General features: G+C 48.2%; 3 protein-coding genes across 3 annotated transcripts; 2 read left to right on the top strand and 1 right to left on the bottom strand.

Annotated features, from left to right (window-relative positions):
• Positions 1 to 785: 785 nt before the first annotated feature.
• Positions 786 to 2,673, top strand: F5147DRAFT_778635 (uncharacterized protein; the record flags this gene model as incomplete). Its single annotated transcript, XM_041442155.1, has 6 exons — positions 786 to 840; positions 897 to 947; positions 1,010 to 1,134; positions 2,128 to 2,262; positions 2,313 to 2,421; positions 2,450 to 2,673. 6 exons carry the CDS (start codon positions 786 to 788, stop codon positions 2,671 to 2,673), a joined length of 699 nt encoding a protein of 232 aa, XP_041287994.1.
• A 2,181-nt stretch (positions 2,674 to 4,854) lies between these two features.
• On the top strand, positions 4,855 to 7,038 carry F5147DRAFT_584422 (laccase; the record flags this gene model as incomplete). The annotated part of the gene is made up of 12 exons (XM_041431791.1): positions 4,855 to 5,003; positions 5,057 to 5,108; positions 5,159 to 5,227; positions 5,280 to 5,440; positions 5,494 to 5,567; positions 5,617 to 5,644; positions 5,694 to 6,420; positions 6,468 to 6,488; positions 6,537 to 6,685; positions 6,735 to 6,758; positions 6,808 to 6,872; positions 6,926 to 7,038. 12 exons carry the CDS (start codon positions 4,855 to 4,857, stop codon positions 7,036 to 7,038), a joined length of 1,632 nt encoding a protein of 543 aa, XP_041287993.1.
• Positions 7,039 to 7,834: 796 nt separating this feature from the next.
• F5147DRAFT_558776 (uncharacterized protein) lies at positions 7,835 to 8,155 on the bottom strand (the record flags this gene model as incomplete). The annotated part of the gene is made up of 1 exon (XM_041430551.1): positions 7,835 to 8,155. A coding segment is annotated over one exon (321 nt), but the record flags the coding sequence as incomplete, so codon positions are not given.
• Between the last annotated feature and the right edge of the window lie 2,119 nt (positions 8,156 to 10,274).

Here is a 10,274-nt window from a genome sequence, read left to right as displayed (position 1 = left end):
CGAAACTCGAAATTTTAGGCAGCCCAGAGAGGTGTACGTCTATTCCTTACTCATAACCCTTCTTTGCTGATACGTTCATCTCAGCATCGCACACCTCCCAGAAGCCATTCTGGCCGATTTCGCGCCCGTGGTGATGGGCGCATACCACCCCCTTTTGCTTCTAGTAACAACCCCCTCATACGGCTTCAACGCGCGCTTCAGCCCCCCAGGGTTCACAAACACCACCACCGGCTTCCCTTTACGCAACAATCGAGATCAAGCTTCTGAAGGTAGCAAGTCACGACTGCAATCACAGCTCCTATCTGGGAGATACCGATGCCTCCTTTGTCGACGAAGTGTAGGATGTTGAAAGCCTAATTAATCATAATTGACCTAGCGCCCAAACATCATTGCTTGGCTGTGCAGTGCTAGTCAAAGCATGCATTGAAATCGTCGCTTGCTAGACCACTTACAATCGGCCTCAATAAAACTTATAGGACGCAGGAGGTGAGCATCAAGTGCATTTTCTGACATTCCATTCTTTACCCGTTTCAAGGTGCTGTCTGACCATCAATACTCCGAGTCTGCCCAAGTTGTCCTCCATGCGAACGTCTGGCAGTCTCGTCTTTGCTACTCGTCCAACGCTGGGAGCCAGTTCTTCTGATAACATAGAAAATTGTGTTCTGTCACTGTTGCTGGCGTCCACCACCATCAATATTTGCATCTGGTTGGTCTCCAGGTAGTACTGGACGGCTGCGCAGCCGTAGGTCCTGATCAACTTGGCCAATGTTTCCAATTCGATAATTATGTCTGCCCTCCAACCCAACGGCTGTCCTCCTCCACCCGGTGACGGTTTGCACAGTGCGGACAACCTTTATATGCATGGTATATGGTAAAAGTACATTGAATATATCCAGTCTTGGTTCGGTCCCGTTCGTTCTCCCCACCCGTTCGTTCTCAACATATTCGTAAGTTTTGAATTTTTGTGATATATATGTGGCTTACCTCAACGCTAACGCGCACCTCTTAGTCCCAGCAAATACTCCAACTCCCTCATCTCCATCTCGAACACCCTGCGCTCCCTTGCTATCCATAAGACCATCATCGCGCGCACCTCATCTGGCCAGGCCGGAGGCAGGGGATAGGGCGGAATCGGTAAGGCGGGCTCATAGAGCTCTTGACGCACGCGCATTCGCGCGGTGGCCCATCTGACATATAGCATTTCCTTCGACAAGATCAACACCGTAACTCGCGCGGTCGACTCACTCACCAGTTGCCCCACAGTCAGCGTGAACACCACCTCTCGCGGCCTTGGAGTGTGTTGGAGTAGGTGCTGAGGAATCTGCAGATGAGTCTGTGAGCAGTCCGAATGTTAGAAAATAGGTAGCGCACTTGGTTATTTTGATCTCCTCCTGCATCTCGGTTGTCGCCTCCTCCGTTCGCATTTATGTAGTTATTCATAGCGCTAGAATCGCACAAATGAAAACAAATACAGAGTGAATCGATAGTACTTACAAGTTCGTCCTTGATTATCGGGTATGAGAGAACTGTCCCGATTTGGACAAGGTATGCGTTCCCGGCATTTTCCGGGGCGCGCCACATCTGAGTCAGTGCATGTATCCGAGTCGTATGTACTAGCTAGTAACCTAGTAAGCTATATATTTCTTTGATATTTCTGTCGCGGTTTTCGTTGATTTTAAATGTATATTATTTAAATTTATCGAAAGTAAGTGTTAGTATATTTGCCGACGGTTGTTTGTTCATGTTGAATCCTAAAGCTTCGGCTAGGACCGTGACGCACGATCGTCTCCCGATATCATGTGTTCTTTATTCCTCCTGCCCTCACTCATAATCCCGAAGTCTGGCGTGGCTGCATCAAATTCACCTTCACCACTCCCTCGCTATTCTTGGTGGAGAGTCTTTTACGCCAACCAAGGGTGGAATTATTAATATTATTGATACCAGTACGTGACTACTCTCCTGCACCAATGCCACTGCTGAATCTTGCTCAGAGCGCATCAAATACCCTGATTCAAGCGCAAGGCCACCAGCCAACAAGGTTAATCGAAAATCATCTACTACACCCTCACCTCCACCAGGGCCACCCGCACCAGGAAGCGCTGTACCTAATGGTACCCGTGCCACGAGGCACAATCCTCTGAGGCCAGCAACCGTGCTGATGCCTTGGAGGAGACGTACCACCGTATTGTTCGTGAACGCTCGGAAATTCGCGACCGTTACGTGGAAGTCGAGGCCACTCTTCGAGTCTCGACACTGCAAGCTGTATGGCTCTGAAGAGGAGCAACGCGCTCGTGAGCAGATCACTCAGCTAGAAACAGAGAACTACGCGGTACCTTGAGACTCGCATGGCCGAGTTGGAACAAGCGAAGAGCAGGCTTGCAGAGGTTGAGAATGTGTGGGTCTTTGCTCACGAAGACACTGGTGCGTTTCATGCGCTCACCACTGGCAGTCACGGTCTTGGCGAACTTCTCGATTCGCATCGTGAACTTATTGGCAGACGAAGACCGATTAATGAGAGGACATGTGGAGAAAATAGAGGCTATGGATGTGGAAGCTACCTCTCTTCGGAAGATGCTGAAGGAGGCCCCACAGCGGCAGCTGGAGTTCCGATGCGTCCGCGATGTCGACGATTTCTCGAGCAGGATCCATGTCTGCTCAGCTACGTTCTCCTGATGTCATGTCCGGTTTGCGCAGTGGAACGGCTTCACAGACGGTCAGCGTTGCCGCTTCGGACTGTTCTCAAGACGAGCGGAAGTATACAGACGATAAGAGCAAGCGTGCACTTTGAGGAATCGCAACTCCGAGAGGAGACAAGGCGCGTTCGAGATGCTCATGCATTCTATTTAAAATACTATCATATTTTACACCTGAAGAATGATGCATGAGAACACTCAGCAAGGGGGACCGCTTTACCCTACATTATGATTTAGGCTGCCATGTTGCAACGCTGCAATATTGTCATGAACCCCCATGATCAACGAGATTAGATGAGCAATACTAATGTCGCTTTCCACAAGAAAGCCTTGCATAGCCGTGTGATGCCCAAAAAATTAGAGAACACTTAGCAAGGGGGACACGCTTTTCCCTATGTAGGCTACAACATGATTTAGGCTGCCATGGTGCAATGCTGCAATATTGTCACGGGCTTCGATGACCATTGAGATTAGATGATCAATACTAATGTCGCTTTCCACAAGAAAGCCTTGCATAGCCGTGTGATGCCAAAAAAAATAGAGAACACTTAGCAAGGGGGACACGCTTTTCCCTATGTAGGCTACAACATGATTTAGGCTGCCATGGTGCAATGCTGCAATATTGTCACAAGCTTCGATGACCATCGAGATTAGATGATCAATACTAACGTCCCTTTCCTTGAGAAAGCCTTGCATAGCCTTGTGATGCAAAAATAGTTGTGATAAAATTAGAACGCACAAAGTAGTTAGAACAAATATACTATTACTCCTCGCTGTCTACAAAGGAGAAATGTCACAGCATTGTCATGGGCCGTGCACGTTAAGCTAGATTTGCGGGCATCCATGGGTTTGTATGTACAACTCTAATAGTTCATAGTATAAAAGATGATATGTGGCGAGAACAGATTTGCGACGCAGTATACTTCCCACGGCTACAAAATCAAGGACTCATGCTTTCTCTGATGTCAAACCCTGTCTACGAGTGCCCGTCGCCGTTGATAATTGGACACTTTCACTTGATTACAGTGTGACACTTACGCCAACTCGCTCATGGCAATTCTACTGTTTCTTATATTTTGCATCGGCATATCTCCTGCAGCACCATTTGCACACCACTGAGGCAAGAGTACGCGTATCGAAACAGAAGGCTTCTAGCTGTACCAGTGATGGCAGTTGCCAGCCACACTTCCCCGACTTCCCGGTCTCACAAACAGTGGTCGACAGCACATAGGATCTTGTCCGTGTATAATTAATATATACAAGAATGTAGACAAGGCAATGAGAAAATGATCGGAAGCGGAAGTCCGGGACTTGGTTCGCATGTACCGCTGTTGATCTAATAAATTCGGGCACTGATCTGGGGGGAACCAGCTATTGAACCTAGTAGTGATACAAACACTTTGTTTTTCGAAGCCAATAAGTTCAAGAGAACAACGCAGAAGTGCGCGAAGGTGCTCAGCTTGAGGCTTGAGGTGAGGCTAGGTGAAGGCTTGCTTATTCACGCTACTGCCATTGATCAAAAATCTTATCATAGCAACAATGTTTTGTCTGTAGACTGTGGAATTCAATGATTGGCTGTGAATATTGCTGTGCAATCCATTGACGGCTACAGGCAACCATGCATTCGAGGACTGGCCTCGGACCCACAAAGCCACAGAGGTCACCTGGTAGTTGTCCTCTTCCACAGTAGACTGCCTTGGATCTGACGCAAGTATTCGCAAGTGACTGGTGAGTCTTGTCCACTAGTGTAACGTCGAAGCCAACAACTTCAAGCCATATATCACCTTTTTGCAGGCTTTCAAAATGCCACAAGCATCAAATGCCTACTTCATTTGATCAATATTCTGGTCCACCGGAAGAGCAGACAGCAAACCGTTATCGATCATTCAAATCTCGCAGTTAAGTTCATAATGTTTCTACCCTGTGGATCTCAGGTAGGTCTGTTCGGGCCGCATTGGCGGCACGAAGATTATGATGACCTTCGACGACCTTTGACGAAGATGCGTTCTTAGCAACATCATTGACCCAGCATCTTCACGGTAACCTAGCGACTCCCTCTTCGTTTCCGACACTAATGTATATGATCGCCCAGTATATTGTACTTGGCCTCCTTCACATCTGTCGCTCTGTTTTGTTGCAAGCACAACAACTGCATTGCGGTATGTATTTATCATCCCTGGCGACGTATGCTGCCGTAGCGTCCATTTTCTCTCCATCACAATCATATCTCCTCACTTCTCGGTCGCTAGGACCTTCTACTGACTTAACTATCTCAAATAAAGTTATTGCGCCAGATGGATTTCCACGTTCGTAAGTGCACCCACAATTATTTATGTTCGTTCGATGATGTTGTGATTTACCAGGACAACACTTGCCGGAGGAACATTTCCCGGTCCTCTGATCAAAGCTAACAAGGTATCAATTTCACCTGCATCCTTTATGTGTTTCTAAAGTTTCGCATATAGGGAGACCACTTCGCCATAAACGTAGTGAATAAGCTAGATGATAGCTTTATGCTCACAAGCACCAGTGTTGTGAGTGACCAAATCTACCTGTAATTTTTTTGGTAGTTAAATGATATTGCAGCATTGGCATGGGCTATTCCAGAACGGAACGAACTATGCAGATGGTGTTTCATTCGTCACACAGTGTCCCATTCCCCCAAACTACTCATTCCTTCACGCCTTTGATGCCCCGAATCAGGCTGGCACTTACTGGTACCATAGCCATTATTCCACACAGCAATGGTTTGTCAACTCAAACTTTTCCAACAAGATGTTTCTGAGATCCTGATATCCAGTGATGGTCTCCGTGGCCCTTTGGTAATTTATGATCCCGATGATCCTTTGTCTTATTTATATGACGTCGATGATGGTAAGTGAACGAACATATAATCATAGTATTTAGCTTAAATCATTGCTAGAGACCACAATTATTAGCATTGCCGATTGGTAAATCCCAAAATTCATTTCTAGTTGCCTTCTCGTCATCTTTCTACAGGTATCATACCGTGTCCACAGTTCTACGTCACATAATTGGCGTCGACTCGGATTCAACGTTGATTAATGGGCTTGGTAGATATGTTGGCGGGCCAGAATCCGAACTTGCCGTTGTCAACGTCGAGTATGGAAAGAGATACAGGCTGCGACTCATTGGGATGTCATGCGACCCTTCATTCAAATTCTCTATCGACGGACACAACCTCACTGTGATTGAAACAGATGGTATACTTACTGAGCCACTCTTAGTCGACTCGCTCCGGATTTTCGCCGGACAACGGTACTCTGTCATTCTCACAACTGATAAGCCAGTGAACAACTATTGGCTTCGCGCGCTTCCAAGTACCGCTGGGTCCACGTTTGACGGTGGCCTTAACTGCGCCATCCTGCGATACAGAGGTGCACCAGCTGCAGATCCAACCACAGACTACACAGACAGCACCATGCCGATGCTCGAGACGAACCTTTATCCCCTCATCAATCCCGGTGCACCTGGGATTCCTGAGTATGGCCAGGCGGACATCAACCTGGACTTGGTCGTCGACAACTTCGGTAGACTGTTTTTTATCAACGGTGCTGTCTACGAACCTCCCATTGTGCCAGTACTCCTGCAAATTCTTAGTGGTGCACAATATGCCACCGATTTGATGCCCATAGGAAGCGTTATTGTGCTGGAGGCTAATAAAGTCGTAGAACTGACCATGACTACACACGGCTTCGGCGCACCAGTAAGCAATATCTATCCCGTAATTGCATAGCATCTGACGGAATTTAGCACCCGATCCACTTGCACGGTGTTTGCATTCTGTCTTTTTGGTGCTGAATCATTCTGACAGACATCCAGCACACGTTTGATGTCGTATATTCAGGTGGTGCCAGTGACTTCAACTATTTAAATCCTATGCGCAGGGATGTTGCCTCTAGCGGTGCTACAGGTGAAACAATGGTCATACGGTGGGTTACAGATAATTCCGGACCTTGGTTTTTGCACTGGTGAGCATCTCAGCCCATTTTACATAATTCGGGCTCATCCTCCGACAAGTCACATAGACTGGCACCTCGATGGGTGAGTCTTTTTGGGCCGAACTTCATTACCATGAGACTCACTACCCTAGTGGCTTCGCGATCGTTATGGCCGAGAGTCCTTCTGAAACTCAGACGCACCTGAAGGGATTACCGAGTGAGTATTACATGGGATTTGGTCCCACACGACTCATCGCGATTGTTTCATAGCTGCCTGGGAGGACCTTTGCCATGCATACTATTCGTCGAAATCACAATCAGGGGCGGTCGACTCATATACAGAAGCAGCTAATATAACGACCCTGCTTCTTCCCGATCACTAAAGACATTTTCACTAGCAGGGCTGGGGGAAAAGCGCAAGAAAGAAGCGCAAGAAAGGGTGGTTCTATATTGCTTAGAACAATCGATACGTGTAATGACACCGAGGAACGTTTGCGTCTCACATGAGACATTGATACGACCTACGCTCTGTACTTAGAACAGCTTAATGTCGAACAATGAGTTTTTGGAAACTACCCCAGAGGTAGAAACACTCAGACAAAGTAACGAGTAGAAGCGTATGCAATTGGAGCAGGATAAGAGGCGATAATCTAATACAATAACAGGAGCCCCATATAAATAGGAGCTCGTAGGCATCCTGTAAACAGCAACAAATATCGTAAGGGGACCAATCAGGAGTCCGATGGATAAGCCGTATGCCTGTTAGTACGTCAAGTGAGTAAGCCATGCTTACACCCTCCCAACCTATGAAGCCTTCTTTTGCTGTTCCCAAGCGTCAAGCGCCTCGCAGTCCTCAAGATCACGTCTCGGTAACCACTCATCTTCGTCCGCACCGAACCCCAGCCACCGTACCAGGTACTTCCGTCCGCGACCTATCTTCTTCTCATCGATGATCTTCTCTATGAAGGTCTCTACTTGTCCATCTTCGGTTACCACAGGTCCTGGGCGTGGGTTTTCGCGGGAGGGGAATAGTTCAGTGTCATTGGCGTGGAAAGGTCGCAGTTGTGAGGAGTGAAACGTTGGGAAAATATTGGGGGAATTGGGGAGGTCTAGGGTGTACGTGGATGTTTCGGGGTGCGCTTCGAGCACTGTATAAGGTCCGTCGAATCTGGGCATAAACTTAGCGACCCGCTTATCTCCCTTCTGCATGTATTCGCGCCGACGGTGTCGTGTCGAAAGCATGACCTTATCTCCGACGTGAAGTGTCAATTCTGCTGAACGATGCTTGTTAACCTGCGTCGCTTGTGAGGCCTTAGCGGCAAGTAGACTGTCCTGGGCCTCCATAACGTCGTATTGGAGTTGCGTCAGGAGCAGTCGAGCGCGTTGATCTTCTGTACTTTTGTCCGTCGATGGTCGTTGTAGGGGGGGTATGATACGAGGTGAACGTCCGATGTGAAGCTGAAACGGGGAAGTGTTCGTGCTTGCATTGAGGGTGTTCATGATCTGGAAACGGACGCGCGGCAGGGCGCGGACCCAGCCTTTCTGGTTCCGTTCCACATGGAACCGGATACATTGGTTGACAGTCTTGTTTGTCCTCTCGCTCGCGCCGTCTGTCTGAGGATGGTAGGACGAGGAAAGCTTCAACTTAATACCCGTTAGTTTATGTAGCGATTTCCAAAACCGAGAAAGAAAGAGCTTATCGCGATCTGATACAATGTCAAGCGGCAACCTGTTCTCGCAATACCAGTTGTCGAAGAACAGGACCGCGAACTGCTCAGCGGAGATGTTGTCTCGACAAGGTATGATCCGTAAGTCCGCATTCAGACGATCGGTTATTGTGACGATCGTGTTGAAGCCTTGGTCTTCGGGCAACGGCCCAATGAAATCAATGGCGATAGAGTCTCCCCGTGCGTCAGGGATTGGTAGTGGGTGTAAGGGTCCGGCGACGGATGTAGTGGCAGCTTTATTGCGCATGCATTGGACGCAACTTGGGATGTAGGATTCGAGAAGGTCACGTCTCATGTTAGGCCAGTAATAGGCCGAACGTAGCGTTGCGTACGTCTTGTCACCGCCGAAATGTCCTGAAGTGTCGTGTGCTAAGTGGAACAGCTTTTCTTGCAGGGGGTTGATGCGAGGAATCACGAGACGGTTAGCCACAAACAGGAGTCCATCACGTTGTTCCAAGCCTGGCAGGGACCCAACGAGAGCTGTAAGTTTTCTGCAGAACGGATCGTCAACGTATCCCGTCATGATGTCTTTCGTGAAAGTGTTGTTGAGGTCAATTTGGAAAGAAGAGGTGACAGCGGCTGCAGTCGTTGGTCCGTCATGAGACACGTCGTCTTCGATGTGGAGTCTAGATAACGCGTCAGCACCGGTGTTTTCTTCACCTTTCAAATAAGATATTGTTAAGTCGAAATGTGCTAAATACTCCGCCCACCGGGCCTGACGACGTGAGAGACCCTTTTGTGTCACGAAATTTTCTAGTGTCCGGTGATTGGTATAGACCTGAATAGGCCCGCCGAGCAGCTCTACGCGCCATTTCTTCAGTCCGCGAATGATCGCTAGTAACTCCTTTTCGTGCACCGGATAGTTAAGCTCAGCCTCGCGAAGTTGAGTCGAATCGAACGCGACTGGTCTAGCTGTTTCCCAACTTTCTCCCCAGGATAACACAGCACCGGTCCGATAATCAGACGCATCGCAGGTGAGGAATATTTTGTTGTTCCCGGGGTTGTCATGGTCGATCGTCGTTAAACACTGAGGGCTTGTTACGAGATTCTTGATGGATTGGAAGGCGGCGGCGTGTTTCTCGTTCCATAAGGGGAACTCCAGCTCGGCCGCCTTCGTTGTTAGCGGTGTCAAGATCCGCGCGTGTTCGGCCAGAGCAGGGAGGTGATTTGCTAAGTACTGTACTAACCCAAGGAAGGCTCGAACGTCATTCGTTTTCCGAGGAGTCAGCCAGTCCAATATTCTCGCTACCTTAGAAGCGTCAGGCTCTATACCACGTTCGGAGATGTGATGTCCCAGGAAATCGATTTCAAGGTTGAAGAGGGATGTTTTCTTGAGGGAACAGAAGAGGGACGCGTTTCGTAAGGCATCGAGGACTAGTCGAACGTTACGTTCGTGTTCTTCCAGCGTTTGTGACCATATGATAATGTCGTCCAGGTACACATGGCAGATTTTCCCGATTAAGTGTCGTAGTGCAGTCGACATCCGTCGTTGATGAGCAGCTGGTGCGTTCCTTACCCCCATAGGCATGACCGTCCATTCGTACAGACCCCAAGGGGTGTGAACTGCGAGCAGTTTCATGTCGTCTGGGTGGACCTTAGTCTGGAAGAACGAGTTAGTCATATCTATTTTGCCGAAAATCTTCCCCTTGGCGCAGTCGCTGTCTTCTTAGATAGATGATCTATAGATAAACACCTACAAAATCAAAAATCTCCACAGTCAGTGATTCAGACAAATACCAATGACTGATAACGTGGTTGTTCGTGGGTGGCTGTTTACACTTCCCCAAGCTATGTTCAGACAAAAGTACTTCCTGTGAGGTCAGTAGCAATACCAGTCAATCCAACAGTATGGACGCAATAGAAAATAAAATAAACAGAATGTAGTCAGCCCA

This window comes from Suillus discolor (genome assembly GCF_016758755.1).
Source record: "Suillus discolor strain FC423 chromosome Unknown F5147scaffold_73, whole genome shotgun sequence".
NCBI lineage: Eukaryota > Fungi > Basidiomycota > Agaricomycetes > Boletales > Suillaceae > Suillus > Suillus discolor.
This window is presented reverse-complemented; position numbering and strand designations above follow the sequence as displayed.